Source organism: Phyllostomus discolor, chromosome 8 (assembly GCF_004126475.2).
Source record: "Phyllostomus discolor isolate MPI-MPIP mPhyDis1 chromosome 8, mPhyDis1.pri.v3, whole genome shotgun sequence".
NCBI classification, from domain to species: Eukaryota; Metazoa; Chordata; class Mammalia; order Chiroptera; family Phyllostomidae; genus Phyllostomus; species Phyllostomus discolor.
In genome coordinates, this window is record NC_040910.2 from 108,524,728 (window position 1) to 108,544,887 (window position 20,160).

At 57.1% G+C, this 20,160-nt stretch overlaps 1 protein-coding gene across 4 annotated transcripts in view; it reads right to left on the reverse strand.

Moving 5' to 3' along the window:
* PLEKHM1 (pleckstrin homology and RUN domain containing M1) overlaps positions 1–20,160 on the reverse strand; it is a 45,134-nt gene that overhangs the window by 6,612 nt on the left and 18,362 nt on the right. For 3 of the 4 annotated variants that reach the window (XM_028521585.2, XM_028521586.2, XM_036034055.1), the window contains 4 exons: positions 11,730–12,009; positions 8,634–9,554; positions 5,751–5,896; positions 1,669–1,862 (listed from right to left, as the gene is read on the reverse strand). In XM_028521585.2, coding sequence (XP_028377386.1) covers positions 1,669–1,862; positions 5,751–5,896; positions 8,634–9,554; positions 11,730–12,009 — 1,541 coding nt within the window. Of the gene's footprint in view, positions 1–1,664; positions 1,863–5,750; positions 5,897–8,633; positions 9,555–11,729; positions 12,010–20,160 lie in introns of those variants that run through there. The other variant, XM_036034056.1, reaches the window with a different exon arrangement.

Here is a 20,160-nt window from a genome sequence, read left to right on the forward strand (position 1 = left end):
TGTACAGACAAGTGATTTGAGACTCAGAGAAGGGAAGCACCTTCCCAGAGTCACACGGCGGGTCTGAGCCCAGGCAGAGGCTCCCCTCGCTCTTCCTCCTGCTGTGCTGCTTCTGCAGCGGGACTCCCACCGTCTCGGCCCAGCGCTCCCGGAGGCTGGGCACGCGGCAGATGCGTCGGGCTGGGGAGAAGGAGGCAGGACTGGCCCTAGTGGTCAGCACAGGTCAGTAAGGGTGCCAACCAAACCATCTCAGCAGGGCAGGGACAGGAGCCCCCTGTAGGTACCTGGTCTCCTCAGGTCTGCAGACTCCCTGACACCTGGGTCAGGTGACGAGGCCCCATGTGACTCCAGAGAATTCCCCACGCTGGTCATGGGGTTGGGGGAGGCAGGAGAACAGATTCTGGAGCCCTGGGTCCTGGATTCTCAGAAATCAGGGGAGTGAGTCAAGATCCAGGCACCCAGCTGATGGCTGAGCCTCCCACCCAGGGAAGCAGCCTCCTGGGGCCCCTCATGATGGCCCCAGAGGCTCTCTGCTCCTCCAGGCCCCGTGGAGCAGACCCCTGCCTCAGAGAGTGCTCTCTGCAGCAGCTCCTCCTTCTGAGGCCCCGGGGACCTCACCGGGCACCACCCTGGCCCCGAGGAGCCAGGCAGGAGCGGCTCTGGGAGGATGGCAGCCGGACGGAGGAGGCCCAGCCCACCGGACAGGGCGTCTGTGTGCCGGCCCAGTGGGGAAGAGTGGCCACAGGGGAAACGTGGAGGGGCTGGTGAGCCGCCCCAGGCCCCCAGAGCAGAGCAGTGAAGCCCAGCTGGGCAGCAGGTACTACTTCCTCCGCCTGAGGCCTATCTGTCCTCCTCAGAACAGCCCAGTCCCACTGACGGCCACAGCCTGGGCTGTGACCTGGGGGCTGGGAGGTGACTGTGACAGGCACGGAAAGAGCCTCTAAGTCCAAGCCCAGCATCACTTTTCACCCCTGGGCTGGCCCTTTGAAGCTTCTTAAAGGGCAGCCTGCGGGTCCCGCCCCAATCTCGGCCTCTCCCGAGGATTGTGGGAGGGCAGCTGCCCTGGACAGCAGAGCAGCCAAGGGCTGGCGGGCTGGTGGGCTGGCCGGCAAAGGGAGAGGCCAGGGCGGGCCACCAGCCCTCTGTGGCCTGGCCCTCACCTGTCTTCCTGTCACCACACGCCCCACGTCCCCCCCTTGCTCCCTCCGAAAATCTCCCCGTGCTCCCCACAAATGGGGCCTCACGTCCGTCATTGCTTCCCTCTCAAACACTCTTTCCTGCTCCTCTCCTCCTTTGTAACTTATTCTCCAGGTCACACCTTAGATGTCAGGTCCCCCGGGAAATCTTCTCGCTCCTTGTCCTCCTCCTCCAGCTAGAGGTGGGCATCCCCCCCCACCCCCCCAGCCCGGCCTCAGCCCCAGCAGCGGCCTTCCCTGCGAGAGGGTGGGGCCAGGCCTGCCTCCTTCTGTGTTGTATCCTGTGTACCTAGCCCAGTGCCAGGTACTTAGTAAGTTCTCAATAAATATTTGTTGAATGACTGAATGACTGAATGACCGTGTGAGCCCATGGGAGCCGCTCCTCAAGCACGTGGTAATCCCACCGGGCCCCGGCGTTTCTCCCGAGAGGGTGCCGCGTGTGCCTGCGGGTGCCCGTGTCCAGGCTGCTCACCTTTTGCTCAGCTCCTTCAGGGCTCCGCTCCGGCACAGGCCCAGGTAGTCGCCCAGCAGCTTCAGCTGCTCCCGGCTCTGCCCGATGAGATGCATCCGCTCCTCGTGCTCGTACAGCGAGGGGTTCACCAGCTGCAGGTTGATGAGCGGGTGGGCCCGGATCTGCGTCAGGAACTTCAGGGCCTGCCGGCAGACCTGCGGCCACCACCAACCGGGCAGCGGAGGGGGGCGGGAGAGAAAGGAGGCTCAGTGAACAGCTCCGGGCCGGGCACTGAGTCACCCGCGGGCTCCCCCACTCACCCCACCAGGGCCATCTTCATTCTACTGATGAAGAGACCTGAAGAGACCTACGTTCAGAGAGAGGCAGGGACCTGGGCGGGGTCCACAGCTCATCGACACCAAGATTTGAACCTGGTTGATCCGAGAAGGTGTGACCCTCACACCTCCTCGCCTGCCCTCCCTCCGTGGCACCAGCTGCTGCCCCGCCCCCAGACCACTGCGCTGGCGCTGGCGGGGACGCAGGAGGGACCCCTCTCCCCGGGGCCTCCCGGACTTTTCCCACTACTTCCTCTCCGCCCAGCCCCCATTTTCCTACCCAAAGGAAACAGGCACCGTCCCCTGAGCTGACGCAGGAGCAGGTGACTTGATCTGGGTCAGGGTCCAACCACAGGAAGCCACAGATCAGACACGGCTCAGCAAGAGGTTTCCCCACTTCCCTCCGCTCTCGCCGGCAGCACCACCCCGGGCTCCCCGAGCCTCCCCAGATTTCGGCGACCAATCTCCCACTCTCCCACCTGACGGGGCAGAGAGGCTCCACCCTCAGGCCCCACCCCCGTGCCAAAGCCAAGTATTGAGCTCCTACTGTTTGCTAGACACTGGGCTGAGGACCTCAACCACATCTTTTGTTCCTCCTCGTAACAACCCGAAGGGGAAGGCGCCATCGTCCCTACTTGACTGAGGAGGACACTGAGGCTCAGAGGAGCTACAGCGGCTCACCTGGCCCACCGGCAGGAGGCGGAGCCCAGGCCTAAACTGACACCAGGACCCCCTCCATGCACCAGGCTGCCACACTAGCGGCAGGGCCCTTTCCCCCTCCCCCGAGGCGTCCCCTCGCTGTGGCGAGAACAGGAGAGAGGCGGCACTCTCCGCTGTCGGCTACGGGGCGGCGGTTAGGACTCCGGCTGGCAAGTCAGACTGGGACTTGAACCCCGGCTCTACTGCTTCCCAGCTGTGTGACCTTGTGAACCTGCCTTCATCTCTCTGTGACTCAGTGTCCTCGTGTGCACAATGGGAAAAATAAAGCACTTGTCTCCTGGGATTATTGTGAGTTTAGAGTAAAGAGTGATCTGGTAAGCTCCTGGCACAGTGGCAGCAGAGTATCCTCGTAAAGGGGACTGCCACCAGACTCTGAGCATGCGCAGTGGGCCGGCTGCCCCCGGGGGCGTGGGGGGGTTGGGGATGTCACAGGGAGCTCGGGAGACTAGCTGCCCACACTTGGGAGATGGGCCGAGGGCTGGGGAGGCTTGTGGCTGCCGGTCTACCAGCTCCATGGGCATCTCTCGCCTCCCCCAGGATGGGCAACTCCTTCTGTCCCGTTTCCCAGAGGCACCAGCCCCCCGGCCAGTGGGCAGCCCCGTGGCAAAGCCCCGGTGACCTGGATCAAGCTGCTGTGCCCCAGCCCCGGCCTGGCCCGGCCCCGCCCACGACCCAGCCTCAGGCCTGGGGTGAGGCTCAGATGGAATAACACGAGGAATGTGCGTCGGAAACTGCCAAGTGCCGCAGACAGGCAGGGCTTTGTGCTCCCCGGGGACCGTCTCTGCTCCCGTGGGCGCAGAGCAGACAAAGAGAGCAGCCCCGCCCCGGCCGCACGTCCTGCCAGGTGCCCGGCAGGCCTCACCCGAGTGGGTCAGCCGGAGTGGTCACGGTGAGCAATGCGGCCCCTAACCTCAGCCGGTCACTGTCTGGTTTGCATTTCTCAACCGCAGATATGCCGAGAAGCGCACTGCAATTTTCTGGCTGGGAGAAGGAAGTGGCACAAGAATTACAGCAACGAGCCCTGGCTGGTGTGGCTCAGTGGCTTGAGCGCGGGCTGCGAACCAAAGGGTCGCCAGTTCAATTCCCAGTCAGGGCACATGCCTGGGTTGTGGGCCAGGTCCCCAGTGGGGGCGCATGAGAGACAACCACACATTGATGTTTCTCTCTCTCTTTCTCCCTCCCTTCTCCTCTCTCCAAAAATAAATAAAATCTTTAAAAACAAAACAAAAAAACCCCACAAATAAACAAACAAAAAAAAGAATTACAGCAACGAGTGAGGAGGCGGCTCGGTGGAAGTGTCCGTGTGCTGTGAACGCCGGGCGCTTTGCGGCCAAAGGGTCCTTTGCATTTGTGGTGACTCTGAGGTTTGACTTTCTCCACGCTGTTAGTCAGATACCTAACGCTGAGGGTAGGGGTGGGGACGACTTGACCAACAGAAAAAGCCCAAGTGAGGCTGACGTCTTCGGGGTTCCTGTCCCCAGGGGGGCAGAGGCCGGGGTGGCTCGGACTCTGAGGGTCACGTTCCCTGCGCTTGGGTGAGAGGGCAAGGGGCAGGGGGTGGGACGTACCCCAGGAGAGGGGACGGGCACAGATGTCAGGCGCCGTCGAAGTGCCTGGGGGCGTACTGTTCCCCCTTCAGTCCCCACACAAGCCTGAAACAGGCCGTTGTTAACCCCCCTTTCCAGAAGAGGAAGCGGAAATTAAATCATTCGCTCCCGGCAACACAGCCAGAAAAGTGGGTAAGCTCAGCTGGAGAAGAGGAAACATGCATGATCTCAGGATGCGTCTCAGCCAGAAGCGTGTGGTGGACGCAAGTACCGAAGACGTAACAGTAAGCAAACGCAGCGTGTTATAAAGCAGCGTGAGTCTGGCGTACCCCAAGTTTACAGAAGCAGATGTGCATGCAATGACAAACGTGCACAGCGGGGACAAAAAGGGGTGCTGACTCTGACGGGGAGCAACCTCACAACAGGATCAGATCCTAAGTGACCATCTAGGCAGGTCACGTGGGGAGTCACGCCCCAGGCCTGTAACTCCTTTAGCGAAAGGCTTACCTTCGCCCTAAGCCAGCCCTGCCCCCTGGCCTGTGCATCCGGGTTAACGTACGCTGGGAATGCCTCTCTTCGCCAGCCCCCTCCTCCCACGCAGGGACCACCCTCCAGGCCACGCCGCCTCGTCAGCTGTCCTGTCATCTGAGCCCTGCCTTGCTTTCTCCCACCTTCACGCCACCTTCATTCTGGTCCCTCTTCGGTTCCGGTGCACAAGAGAAAGCGCAACACTGCCCTCCTCCAGAGCGTTTGAGGTCTTGCTTCCCAGTCACTGCCATTCGTTTGTTACGTCAAAGAAAAGGCCGACTGCTCCCAGGGCAAGTGCAACCGGCTGGTTGGCCCATCCGCCCATCTATCCATACATCTGTCCATCCGTATCTACCCGCCCACCCACCCATCCATCCATCTACCCATCCATCCATACTCTCATACACCCATCCATATCTACCCATCCACCCACCCATCCATATCCACCCACCCATCTGCCCATCTATCAATCAATATCTACCCACCCACCCATCCACCCCTATCCACTCATCCATCCGTACTCACCCACCCCCATCCATCCACCCATATCCATCCATCCATATTCACCCACCCCCATCCATGTCTACCCACCCATCCATCCATCCATCCATCCACCCATCTACCCACCCCCACTCACCCACCCCCATCCATACCCACCCACCCACCCACCCATCCTGTTGCTGGTGCCGGAAACAGTTTTGTCTGTGGCCCTGGGAAGAGCGCCCTCAGACCCCCTCCCCCCCAGGACCAGGGCGGGCCCTGACAGAGCTCCGCGCCGGGGCCACAGAAAAGCACCGAGCTTTCTCTTGGTCAGCTGCCCCACCTCCGGGGCCCGGACCAGTGACCCTGCTGTCCCTGGGAGTCGAACCCCTCCTCCCAGCAGATGCATAGCAGCGGCAAAGAGGGGGGACCATTTCTCCGCCACTCAGCAGCCCACTCAGTGTGGCCGCCGCGGGCTGGGCTCGAGACCTACCGGGCGCTTGGTGAGGTCCCAGTTGTGGATGATCCTGGCTGGAATCACTGAGGCATCGTCTTGGTGGCAGATGTCGCAGTAGTAGAGGCCAGAGAAGGCACAGAGCTTGGGTCGGACAAACGAGAAGCCGATCTGCCGGGAGCAGCCTGGGGAGAAGGAGGGTGGGAGGGTGAGTGGCGGGCGGCGCGGCCAGTGGTGGCTCCCTAGGACCGCGGAGGAAGCTGCTAAGGTGGAGGGGCCCGCTGTTTAAGGAAAGCATAAAGGTAAAAAAAAAAAAAAAGTACGAGGGTGAGAACCGCTGTCACTCAGAATCAACCCCATTAATCAATCTTCACGAGAGTTCAAAGTCGGGTTTTGTTGGTTCTGGAGCCTGCGCTCCACGTCCCCACCGCTTGCTGACCATTGTCCACCCCCTCCTGGCCTGTCCCTCTGCTGGTCCCCTGGGCCCAGAAGAGGAAGCAACTGAGGCAGGACCTTGGGCAGCAGGGCGGGAGCTGGGGACATGGGGCAGTCCGGACGCTGCCGGGTGCCAGCCTGAAGCCAGCGCTGCTGGTGACCTCAGGGCAGCGGCAGCCCCTTGGCGGGGGGTGCCCCCAAGCGGGGAGCAGCGGGAGTGGGAGCTGGTGTGCCCCGGGCAAAGGCCCGCTCCAGTCCGGAGCAGTGTGCAGCCCCTCCCCCACGGGGCCAGGGGAAAGCATCCCCTCGGGCCTCAGGACCAGAAAGGCCGGCTCCTCTGCTTACCCATTACCTCACCCTGACCTTCACCGAACTTTTGCCGGGTTTCATTCCGAATTGTCTGCACGATTCGGCTACTACTGGCTATTCTGTGGGGTTATTACAAAGTTGAAAGGAGACCGGTTTTGAAAGTGCCCCACAAACTACGAAATACAAGCCGAACGGCAGTGACTGGTGCCTGCCTGGCCCCTGGGCTGTGTTCACGGGCGGAGAGGGAAGCCCAGGCTCCCCAGCTCCAGTCTCGCCCGCAGGTGGGTGGTGGGGACAGTGCGAGCCGCCCCTCCCACCCTGGCCGGCATTCACTCACACCCACAAGTGCAAACGACCTCGAAGGCTGTGAGGGTGGGTGGGGGAGCTGAGGCTTGAAGAAGTGTTCTGCCGAAGGGTGTGAGGGTGGGTGGGGGAGCTGAGGCTTGAAGAAGTGTTCTGCCGGAAGCTCTGCCCTGTCTAGCTTCTCCCACCCTCCAGGGGTACTGACCACAGACCACTTCCTCCCAGACACCTGAAGCAGGCCTTCCCCTCCAGTCCCCCGGGGATCCACCCCGACGGGACAGCTCCTACACCACCCGCAGCCCGGGCGGAGGCTTGGGCACTCTGCAGCACGCAAGCAAGCTCCGCCCAGCTCGCCGGGAGGGCGGCGGTGGGAGTGGCTGGTTCCACTGAGGGGGAGGAGCTAAGGATGGAGCGTGAGCTGTGGAATAGCAGGCAGCCTTGAAGGGCCGCGGGGGACCCGTGAAGAGCGCAGGCTCTGGGACCAACGCGGTCCTCACCTGGCTCCACCACTTACTACCTGTGTGGACCGGGGACAGGTCCTTACTGGCCCGGTGACTCAGTTTCCTCAGCTACGGACAGAGATAATGGTAGCTGCTCTCCCTACAGGGTGGTTGTGAGGATCAGGTGAGACGATCCAAACAGACTTGAGAAGCACCTGGCCCAGCCCCCTGCACAGAAGTGGGCTGGATGATGGCAATGACCTAGCAGATGCACTGACTCGGAATAATGTCCACGGTGTATTTTTAACTAGAAAAAGTCCAAGTTGCAGAACAATATATATACTGCTATGCCGTCCAACATGGTGGTCACGAGACATGTGACCTTTTAAATTTATTTATTTACTTATAATTTTTTTTAAATTTAGTTTTAGAAAGAGGGGAAAGGAAGGAGAAAGAGAGGAAGAGAAACATAAGGTGTGGTTGCCTCTCACATGGCTCCTACTAGCGACCTAGCCTGCAACCTAGGAACGTGCCCTGACTGGGAATCGAACCAGTGACCCTTTGGTTTGCAGCCTACACTCAATCCACTGAGCTACACCAGCCAGGGTGGCCTTTTAAATTTAAATCAACATCAGCCCTGGCTGGTGTGGCTCAGGGGGTTGAGCGCTGGCCTGCAAACTGAAAGGTCTCCAGTTCTATATTCCCTGTCAGGGCACATGCCTGATTTGCGGGCCAGGTCCCCAGTAGGGGGTGTGTGAGAGGCAACCACACATTGATGTTTCTCTCCCTTTCTCCCTCCCTTCCCCTTTCTAAAAATAAATAAATAAAAATTTTAATCAGCTTCAATTAAATAAAAAATTCAGCTCGTTAGTCACATCTTAGGGACCTGTGGCCACATGTGGCTTGTAGCCAGTGAACTGGACAGCAGAAATCTACGACCTTTTCGTCCACATAGAAAGTTGTATTGGACAGTGCTGAGTAGTATGAGAATATTTTTGTAATTAAAAAAAAATTGTGTGCACTTGCAAGAGCATGCAAAAACTTGTGAGAGGGTACCACGTCCCTACTCCCAAATAATACAATCATGCAGTACTACGGTGATGAAGGGAGTGGAGTGCTCTGAGCCCCATAACTCCCCAAGCAGAGAGGGGCAGGCACACAGTAGGGCTGCCACCCGCAGGCTGCACTGCAGAGCGGGAGGGAGGGAGGCTCCCACGAGCAGGGCCGCCGGCCCTCCTGGGTGCTGGAGGAGCAGATGCTCTTTGCTGCAACAGCTGCAAACAGCCTCATTTGCTGCAACACCCCAAGAGTGGGATGGGGCCACTCGCAGAGGGACAGGAAGGGGTGCAGAGCCTCAAACAGGAACCCCACCAGAGACAGAGGGAGGCTGGGGGGGGCTGGGGGGGCTGCGGGTGGCGGGAGGGCGCGCCGGCACCTGCACAGAAGCAGCCCTGGGAGTCGAGGCCCTTCTCCGTGGGGATGGCCACCAGGTACTGCAGCAGGAAGCCGTTCTCCCCGGTGGCGAACTTCAGCACCTCCTGACAGTTCTCGTCCAGGCTCCCGCCCAGCGTCACCGCCTCCTCGGCCGTCTCCAAGTAGGATGCCAGCACCGTGCGCACCAGGTCCCTCCAGGAGGCGGCCTCCTCCGCGGAGCTGGCCTGCAGCTTCAGGACGGCCTTGGCCGTGATGATTTTGAAGAAGGACGGCCCCCCGAGGCTCGTGTCCGGCAGGATGTCTCGTACGGTCTCAACGCCGTGGCTGTCGCTCAGCACCTTCTCGCCGTTCCTCACGCGGAAGCACTTCAGGGACTCCAAGGACAGGGAAAAAACGTAGGGCGTCCAGGTCCTGTCTGCGTACAAGTACAAGAGGGATTCTTTGATGGCATCCGGTTCGGGCACTTGGGCGGAGGACCAATCGAGCTGCGTGGCCTGGAGGGCTTCGGGCTCCGAGAGCAAGTCTGAGTGGGAGGGGGGGCCGCCCTGGGGGCCGTCGGGGAGGTCGTCGGGCGGCTCCGGGTACTGGATATTCACCCACTCGTCCTCCTGCTGGGGCCGGCACTTCTGCAGGGCCTCCCGCACCCGGTCCAGCCAGTCCTCGGCCTCGTCCTGGGAGGAGGCGCGCAGGGTCAGCTTCTTGCCGGAGAAGACCAGCTCAAAGCGGCCGTCGCTGTGGGCCGGCCCCACGGACTCACAGCGCAGCAGCGAGCAGTTCTCCACGCAGGTGCGCTCCTCGCCGTTCAGGTAGAGGCGGAACTCCAGCGGGGAGAGCTCGCAGAAGAGCTCCTTCCAGATGCCCATCGCTCCCCGCCGCTCCACGGTGCCCAGCTTCATGAGACCCCGGAACGGGTTGGACAGTCCTGGGGGCGGAGAGAGGCACTTTAGACAAGGGGCCTGTCCCTTCACCACCCAAGGGAAAAAACCTCCGGAGCCCGCGGTCCTGCGAGTGCAGACAGAGTGACTGTCACCAGGACACAAGCCAGCCACTTTTGCTCTGAGGGGCACAGCAGCCACTGCAGGGTTTCAGGCAGAGGGACGTGATCTGGCACATTCTACACGGGGAGTCACCCTGGCTCAAGGTTGAAGGACGACACGGGGACAGAGACCAGTTGGGAGACTATTGTCATAACCCAGGCCAGGGCCCTGGCTGGGGTGGCTCAAGTGGATTGAGTACCAGCCTGTGAACCAATGGGTTGCTGGTTCGATTCCCAGTCAGGGCACATGCTTGGGTTATGGGCCAAGTTCACACAACCCAAGTGCTTGACAGGCAACCATACACTGCTGTTTCTCTTCCTCTCTTTTCTCTCTCCTTTCCCCTCTCTGAAAATAAATAAATAAAATCTAAAATTAAACAACAACAACAAAACACCAGGCCAGGGATGTCAGTGCACCCTGAGGCGGTGGCCGTGGTGACAAGTGGAAGGTTCTGCATGTGTGACGGGATCTGCTGGTGGATTTGAGGAGCGGAGCAACACAAGGAAAATCAAGGGTGACTCCAGGGTCTTTAGCCCCGGCACCTGGGAGGAGCAGGCTGGCCATTTCATGATCATGAGCAGGGAAGCGGGTTTGGAATGGGAGGATCGGGGCGTGCTTTTCGGACACGTCACCTTCGAGAAGCCCGCTAGGCATGCATAGGAGCAGATGAGGATCTGAATGTGAAGTTCATGGTCAAGGTTCACAGATAAAAACTGGGGGGGTTGTTGGCATAAAGCCCTTGCGAGTGGGTGAGATCGGCTGGGAAGTGGGTGTCAGTAGAGAAGCGGACCAGGAACGGAGTGCGGGAGCAACAATGGAACGGCAGAGCTTGCCTCGCACTCCCTCTCTCCCTCCCTCCCTCCCTGTGTCCTCAAATGTCGCCCGGTGTGCGGGGCTCGCTCGGCCATCCTACACTAAACACCGCACTCCGACCCAGCACTCCCCACCTGTTGTTCTCCCCAGCAGTTATGATCGCCCGCCCACGCCGTTATGTCTGCTGGCTGATTTTCTTACTTCCTGTCTCTCGCACCAGAACGTAAGCCCCACGAAGCCAGGGACCTTGCCTTCTCCCCTGCTGCGTCCCTAGCACCCAGGGCAGTGCCTGACACATCCCGGGTGCTCAGGTAATACTGGCTGAATGAGTGAGTACGTGCCCATGCGCCACACACTGCGCAGTGCCCCCTGCTCCAGGGGGTCTGCCACCAGAGCGAGCACACGATTCCCCCCTCCCAGCCTGGGCCACTGCAGAGGGTCCGCCCACTCCTCGGGGAACCTGACGACCCAGGCACAGAGCACACCTTCTCCAGCACAGGTACCACCACGTCAGCTGGCCGGCAGAAAACCCTAAGAGCAGCCAGCACGGAGACCAGGGCTGTACCCACACTCCCCAGGCCAGGGCCCCAGGAACCTGGCCGGAGTTCTCGGCTGGGCCACGGCAGACAGAATACGAGAGAAGGAGCCTGGCTCTAGGGCGCACTTGTCTGCTTGACTGAAAGAGGAAGTTCATTTGTGAGGGTTACGGAAAATCAGGTTATGGTCGCTGGGTGCATCCTGGACTTCATGGGGCAGGGTAGGAGTGGGGAGACCAAGCTGGCCTCAGCGCAAGCAGCGCACGGAGGCCACTGAACCGATCTGATGCGGCCCCCAGAACTGCTAAATAAGCCATCCGTGACAGAGGCCGTGGGAAGGAGCAGCTGAAACTCGGGGGCCTTCCGAGAGGCCGGGTTTGCTCGGGGCTCCAGACGGAATCCAGGGTTCTGTATAATGAGATCTATGGGGTGGTTTCAGGGAGGGTATTTTCCACTTCAATATAAGAAACAGCATTTTTGCACTCTGTAGGCAAGCTGGGATACCACTTTTCAAGGTTGTGTAACAAAACATAGTACCTTCCCTGCCATGCTTTCTTGAATGGCTCAGGGAGGGGTGGCTCCTTTTTACATTTTGGGGTGAGAAGAACCGCCCCCCCCCACCCAAGCAGTAAGGGAGGAGAGGACTTCAGAGCTGCTTTCCGAAAGGAGGACCCCCTCGAGGAGGCTGCAGGGGACCCCGAGGCCACCTACCCATCTGCCTGCGGTGCACGACCCGGAAGTTCTTGTGCTCCTGTGCCGTGGCCGCCTTGCTGCTCCTGCTTCCCGGGGAAGGCACACAAGCTTCATCCAAGGCCCCCATGGAGGAGCTCTTCCTTGGCCCTTGAGAAAAATGCCTGAGGAACCCGGGCCTGGACTCCGGAGTCCCCCCGGAAGAAGCCACGGAGCGATCAGAAGGACTGGGAGGGCTCTCCGGGGGTCGCTCCTGGGGGGGCCGGTAGAAGTCATCTTCCGAGATCCAGCTCTTGCCTTTCTATTAGGAAAGAAGCAAAGACATGGGCTGTTTTTAAAGTCGTGTTTTTGCTGTTGGTTTTTTTTTTTTTTAACGTCTTCATTGAGATGGTCACAGAGTTGGGCAACCGTTACCACCAAGCGGGGAATATCCTCACTACTCGCAAAGCAACTGCATTCCCGTTACCCGTCACTCCTGGTTTCCCCTCAGCCACTGCAGTGCTAGGCAGCCGATCATACACTTTCTGTTTCCACCGATTTCCCATTTTGGGCATTTTGTGTAGATGAAATGTCACAACATGCGGTCATGTCTAACTGGCTTCTTTCTTTCCCCTTAGCATAATGTTCTCGAGGTTCATCCACGTTGTAGCATGTGTGTGTGTGCTCCATCCCTTTTCATCGCCAAATAACATTCCAATGTACGAACGGACCGCGTTTCGTCTACCCACTCTCCAGCTGATGGCCATTTGGGTTTTTCCTGCTCTTTGGCAACTATGAATGATGCTGCCGTGAATGTTCACGTGCAAATTTTTGTGTGGATGTTGTTTTCCACTCTCTTGGGAGTGAAAGGAATGGGAACCAGGTCTAACTTTTTGAAGCACTTCCAAACCGTTTTCCTAAGTGGCTGTGCCATCTTACACCCCCACCGGCCATGTACGAGGGTTCCAGTTCCTCCAGCTCCTCTCCGTCACTTGTTATCATCTGTCTGTCTGACTACAGCCCTCCCGAGGGGCATGAAGCGCAATCCTGCGGTTTTGATTCACACGTCTCTCATGCCTAACGACCCTGAGCGTCTTTTCATGGGTTTCCTGGTCCCCTGAATATCTTCTTTGGAGAAGAGGGTGGAGCAGGTTCTTTCCTGAACCGCAGAAGTAATCGACCCTGCCAACCCCTGGGTTTTGGACTTCTAGCGGACAATGCATTCCTGTCATTCTAGGCCAACCTGTTTACAGTACCCTGCTACAGGCGCCCTAGAAGACAAATACAATTTGCAAATAATTTCTCCAGTTCTATGGGCTGTCTTCTCACTTGCCTGATGGCACCCCTTCAGGCACAAAATTTTTAAGTTTTGATGATGTCCAATTCATCTGTTTTTCTTTTTCCTCTGTGCTTTTGGTGTTACAGCTAAGAAACTATTAGAAACTATGTAACCCAAGGCCACATTAATATTCATTTAGTCCTGTGTTTTCCGCTAAGAGCTTTGTAGTTTTAGCTCTCAGAATTAGGTCTACAATCTATTTTGAGTTAATTCTGTGTATGGTGTGAGGAAGGGGTCAACCTTTCCTCTTTTCTATGTGCATATCCAGTTCTCGGCATTGTTTGTCTACGGGATGCAGAGGTTTTCGGTCCTGCTTATCGGGTTTGAGACAAGGTGAGCAGGACCCAGAGTCCTGGCCGGCCGCCCCGCCTCTGCTCCCCGCGGCAGAGCAGGCGCCTGAGGCCCCAGCAGCCAGGCCCTTCCCCTCTGCTGCTCCCTCTCTGAGTCTGAAAGCGCTCACTGGCTACGGGACACAGAGCGGGTCTGGAGCCGGGGGCTCGTGGGAAGGGATTATACCTTCTTCCCCCCTGCTAGTTCAAGCACTCCCGGCCTATCTGTGCCTAAGTGTGTGAGAGCAGAGGCCGGGAAGCTGGCAGGGGCCACCGGACACGGCTGTCTACACGGAGGAAATGAGTCACACGAGGGGTGGGACCAGCTCTCGTGTGACTCAACCTGATGCTATTTCCAACCCTTAAATCAGGACTGCCTCTCCCCCCCCCCCCACCACAGAGAGGGAAGGGGAGCGGGACTGGGGCTTCCCCAGAAGGCTCGGTTTAGACGCTTTAATTCATTCAGACGCTGTAAGGCTCCTTCGGCCGACAGGGAGAGCTCTGAGTCAGGCACTTGGCAGCAGAGGGGCTCGCAGAGCGCGGCCTCCAGGACTTCCCCTGGAAACCCGCGGCCCCGGCAGCTGCTTCCTTCTGCCGGTGACAGGACGACATCAGCGAGGGCGGCTGCAGGGAACCACCGACAACACGGGACTCTGGACAAAACCTGACAAGGTCGTCTGGACGCGGGGGGACTCCCTGAGGAAGACGGGCAGCAGCAACCTCCTGGTGGTCTGGGCCGCCTCACGCAGCCTGGCGCACACACCTGGGGGGTCTGGGGCCTCCCAGCCTCTGCTAATGGCCCTAATGGGACCACTGTGCACTGAGACTCAGCTCAGGGTCATCTACGTACAGTGGCCGCCAACATTTTTGTTACCAGGGACTGGTTTCAATGGGAGACAGTTTTTCCTGGAGGTGGGGGGAGGGCGGGGGAGAAGAAACGGAAGGCAGAGCTCAGGCCATGATGGGAGCAGAGTTTTGCAGGCGCCCCACTGCTCACCTGTTGCTCCGCAGCCCCATCCCTAACAGGGCACGGCCTGGTAGCACCCCACCGCCGGGGACCGGGGACCCCTGATCTACTACCTCCTCCTGGAGGCTTTCCTTCTCCACCCCCAGCCCGCCCTCCTCCCACTGCCCAGCCGGGATCCCGGGGCAGCCTGGCCCGACTCCCGTCCCAGGACCTGCAAGGCTGTTTGGCGCAGAGTCAGAGCAGATGAAAGCGTGGGCCTTGGCTTTCCAAACATCTTTCACGTAAAATGACAAGGGCGGGGCGAGGGAGCCGGAAGGAAGGAAGGGGGCGCATGTGCATTCTGAGATGGTGCCCAGTCCCCGGGGAGGGCGCCTCTGTCCATGGCGGTGGGGGAGGCTACCTGGGAATGGGCAGATGCGCTCCAAGGACCACCACCAGGGTCAGCCACCAGGGATCGGTACTCTAAGGAAAACCCTTTGTTCCCTTAAGCACTGGAGAAACACAGTGGGGACACTGGGTCCTTAGAGCTTCTGCACACGGGCCTGGACCGAGCCCTGTGGCTGTGCCCCACGCCAGGGCCCCTGGTTACGAAGCAGAGAGGGAGGTGGGGAAAGAGGAGTGTACCATGATCTCCCTTCTCCCGCCCCTTTCACACCGCCTTCCTGCTATCTCCTGCTCTCCCGGGGGCCCACATCTGGCCGGTTCCTGCCCCTTTACCAGCTGGGGGAGAATCACCATTGGCCAAGGATCTCAGCCAGAGCAGCACCTGCCGCCGGGGACCCAAGACAGAGGAATGCCACCTGGAGTTACTAAAGGCACTGGGACGCTTTACACAACGGCTAACCCGAGAGGAGTCTGGCCCAGGCGCGAGACACCAGGTCTCTGACCGACATGGGAAAAGCGTGTTTTGCCCTGCCTGGGGGAGGGGAGCGTGTGCTGTAGGAGGGTGGCCCGTGGGGGCAGTGACTGCGGGTGGCCTCAGGCTTCCTCCTGCAAATGAGGCTGAGCAGCCGGGCCCACACCTGCCCACCCCACAGGCCCCACAGGCACAGTCCTGCTGGGGAGCTCCCCACACCCTGCACCCGTCCCTCCCAGCACCTCCCACGGTGCAGTTACAGTGTCTAATCTGGGGTCTGCGCCCAGAGAGCAGGGCCCTTGTCTGTCTGTCCCATCTCTACCGAGCATGGTGCTTCGAACTGAAAGAATTTTTTAAAAAGAATTTTAAAGGAAGACTAAACGGCGTTTGGAATCAGAAAACGCGGCAGCGAGCTCCCCTCCCAACGTGGGAAACACACAGCCGTGACTCAGCGACAGGAGCACCAGAAGCTGAGGACCATGGAGGCGGCGCCCAGGGCGCAGCCCCGCCCTGCACGGAGGCATGGAGCCCACCCAGTGGCGCTCGCTCGGCGACCACCCAGCGGAGCAATGCACGGCCTGCAACCCCCCCTGGGGATGTGGGCCCCGGAAGGGGCCGGCGTCCGAGGCGCTCACGCCGGACTCAGCGGCGGGGACTGCGGGTCCACGTTACAGGAGGCGGAGTCGGCCCTGGCCAGGCCGACCCGCCCACCCCTGCACGTGGCCGTGCACTTCTCGGTGTACACTTACATGAGTTGGCATTTCAAGAGTCTCTGGAGAGTTCGGGAACTATTAATGGATACCCACTGCCTCCCAGGCACAGTGCTCGGGGCTGACAGTACAGAAGTGAGCAGACGCGGCCTTTCGAGTCACGGAGCCAATATTCCAGTCGGGAAGACAGAACATAAGCAAGCAGATGAGTAAAGAGATACTATAATTTCACGCAGGGACGAGAGTCACCAAGTGAAGCAGGTGAATGGGAAAGAGAGTCGGGGCGGGTGGGGAGGCTGGGGCGACAGTGCGGAGACGGAGACAGAGACGGATGAGTCAGAAGAGGGTCCAGGCACGGGGCACGGACAGTGGGAATGCCCGTGGCTGGAAGGAACTTGCTCCGTCGCGAGCGGCCCGAAGGCCAGGGGGGTCGAAAGCTGGTGGGCAGAGGAGGAGCTCTGCTGACACGGGAAGCTGCTCTGCCCAGACGCCGCTGACGTATCACTGACGTGAGGACAACTTAGCACAAGCACCATCAGAAAACCTTTTGGTGGTACGTGCGAAATCTAAAACATATGCCTACCCAATGACCTAGCAATTCCACTGCTAAATATATACCCACAGAAATGGGACACAGGGCCCTGGCCGGGTAGCCCAGTTGGTTCGAGCATCGTCCCGATGTGCCAAGGTTGTGGGTTCGATCCCCGGTCAGGGGAGGTACAAGGATCAACCAGTCAATGCATCAATAAGTGGAACAGCACGTCAATGTTTCTCTCTCTAAAAATCAATAAATAAAAATCATAGTTAAAAAAATGAGTCAACAGGTTCACCGAAAGGCAAGTTCAAGAATACACACAGCAGCTTTCTCCATGAGAGCCCCAAAGCTGGACACAACCCAAATGTCTGTGAGTGGGAGCGCGGAGAAACACACTCCGATACGTTCTCGCTGTAATAAAATACCGTAGAGCAATGGAGAGGGCCAGGCTACAGCCCCATGCTGTGTGTACGGTTCGTGAATCTCAGATACAACTGTCAGTGAAAGAAGCAAATGAGTAGATATTGTATGACTCCACTTATATCAAGTTCAATGACAGGAAAAACGGATCTCTGGTTTCCTTTGATGGGCTGGAGACATTCTACATCGCGACCCGGATGGCGGTCACAGAGCGCACATCACACGTGACTACTCATGGAGGCACACCCGCGGAGCGGAGCTCGGGACTTTAAATACATCACGTCTCAGGACTTTTTAGAAGGGGGAAGTAATAGTCTTTTTGACAAATAGTGCTGCTACAACTGGATATGCAAATGAATGCAGTGGGACGTCATCCTTATACCGTATATAAAAATTCACTCAAAATGGGTCCCAAATCTAATTGTACGAACTAAGAACAATAAAAAAAAAAAAACACAAAAAAGAACTAAAAGTATAAAAATGTTAGAGTAACCCACAGGAGTAAATCTTCATGACGTGACTAGGAAATGGGTACTTAGAAGCAACATCGAAGCACAAACAACAAAGAAAAAAACTGATAAACTAGACTACATCAAAATTTAAAACTTTTATGCTGCAAATGATACAATCAAGAAAGTGAGAAGAGCCCTGGCTGGGTAGCTCAGTGGGCTGGAGCATTGTTCCATACACCAAAAGATTGCTGGTTCGATCCCTGGTTGGGGCACGTACTTAGATTGCAGTTTTGATCCTTGGTCAGGGCGCATATGGGAGGCAACCGATCCATATTTCTCTCACATTGATGTTTCCCTCTCTCTCTCTCTCTCTCCTTCCTCTCTCTCTAAAATCAATACAAATATCCTCAGGTAAAGATTTAAAAAGTTAATTAAAAAAAAAGCAAAAAACTCACAGAATGGGAGAAAATATTAGCAAATTACATATCTAAGAAGGGTCTAGGATTCAGAATATATAAAAAACTATTATAACTCTTTATTCACCAATGTCACCCCAATAAATTCAATAGGAAGTAAAAAAAAAACCCTTATTATAACTCAAGAATCAAAAGACAGATAACCCTGGGCAAAGGTTCTGATGACATTTCTGTAGAGAAGATACAGAAAGGACAACAAGCACACGAAAAGATGCTCGACATCATGGACCATCAGGGAAACGCAAATCCAAACCGTGATGAGACGCCCCTTCTCACCCACTAGAGTGGTGGCAACAACAATGACGACGGTGACAGTGAGGACGATAAGGACCGCTGGCGAGGACGCAGGGGGACTCCCTGCTGGCGAGAACATGAAGTGGGGCGGTTCCTTCGGAAAACGGTCTGCCAGTTCCTCAGAAGGGTAACCAGAGTTATGATCCAAAGGTTTCACCCCTAGGTACGCACCCAAGAGGTTTAAAAACACGTCCACCCAAAATCCTGTACATGAATGTGTACTGCAGCATTATTCCTAATAGCCAAGAAGCAGGGAGAGGGGGAACCCCCCCGCAAATGTCTATCAACTAACGAAGGATAAATAACACGTGACATATTCATACAACTGGATCTACAACGAAATACTGCTCAGCAGCAAAAAGGAATGAAGCAGGGACGCATGCGACAAATGGATGAACCTTAAAACACTGTGCTAACTGAAAGCAGCCAACTCTGGAAGGCTCCATATTGTAAGATTCTATTACGTGATACGTCTAGGAGAGGGAATCCATGGACGGAGCTGATCAGTGCTTGCCGGGGGCTGCGGGGAATAAGGTAGGGGGAGGGGAGAGGGTTGGAGAGTGCCTGCTAATGGGCAGGGATTTCTCTGACGGGAGATAAAAAGGTTTCAAAATTGGATATTGGTGATGGTTGCAAATCCCTGTGAATATACTAAAAAAAAAAAAAAAACCCAAACAAACGAATTCTGTACTTTAGTTAGGTGAATTGTATGGTATGTGAGTTATATCGCCATAAAGCTGTTTTGAAAGGGCGCGTGTATGTGCCTCTTTTAGCCTGTTCCATGGCCCCGGTCCCATCCTGGGTTATATAGGATCTGGAAGCTACCGGCCGAAGGGCAGACGTGCGCGGACGGAGCTGAAGAGCGAGACCACGCACCAGCGCCGACAGGAGCCCCAGGCAGCGCAGGGGCAGATTCTGTGCTTCGCACGTCCACGTGCGCACCGTCCCTACCCCTGCATTCCCGGACACAGAAACACACGTCAAATGGCCGGACAGCCTGTGTGCACGGGCTTGACCGCTGCTCCACGGGGCCAGTGGCGCTCGGCCTCACGGCCCAGATCCAGTCCCAGGACCGACCTGCCTCCAGTGATCTACAAACTGCACGGCTTACCGCGGGGTGGCGCTGTTCTACAAAATACACTGGCTTACCGCGGGGCGGCGCAGTTCACCAGAAGTACAACGTGAGTCACTACGTGTCATTTTAAATGTTCCGGCAGCCAGCCCCACCTGGTGTGTGTGGCTCAGTGGATAGAGCGCCAGTCTGTGAACCAAAGGGTCTCCGGTTTGATTCCCAGTCAGGGCATATGCCTGGGTGGCGTGCAACAGGCAACCACACATTGATGTTTCTCTCTCTTTCTCCCTCCTTTCCCCTCTCTAAAGATATATATAATCTTTTAAACAAAATGCTCTAGTAGCCACATTTTAAAAAATGTAAAAGGAAGTAGGTGAAATTGATTTTAATGAAGTATTTTATTTAACCCAATATATCCAAATATTTTCATTTTGATATGTAAATAATTAATGAGAAATCTTACATTCTTGTCCCCACACTAAGTCTTCAAAATCCACTGTGTGTCTCACATGGCTCATCTGAATTCGGACAGCCACAATTTTGGGTGTTCAACAGCCTCATGTGGCTGGTAGCTGCCAAACTGGATAGTGCAGTTCTTTTTTTCCTTTCTTTTTAAAAGGTTTTATTCATTCATTCATTCATTTATAGAGGGGGGAGGTGGAGAGAAAGAGAGGGAGAGAAGCATCCAACATGTGGTTGCCTTTCACATGCCCCAACCGGGGACCCAGCTGGCAAACCAGACATGTGCCCTGCCTGGGAATTGAACTGGTGACCCTTCGGTTTGTAGGCTGGCACTCAACCCACTGAGCCACACCAGCCAGGGCTGGATAGCACAGCTCTAAATCTGGATCATGTTGCAAAGTAAGTATTTTCAAAGATATTATAGAACAATATTGATGAATTGATAACAAGTGCGGAGGAGGAGACCCAGGCTCAGGGGGATGGCGTGCATCCCGCCCAAGGCCTGCAGGCGTTAAGCGGCAGCGGTTGCGAGTGGAGAGTCTGTGGTGGACGAGAACTATC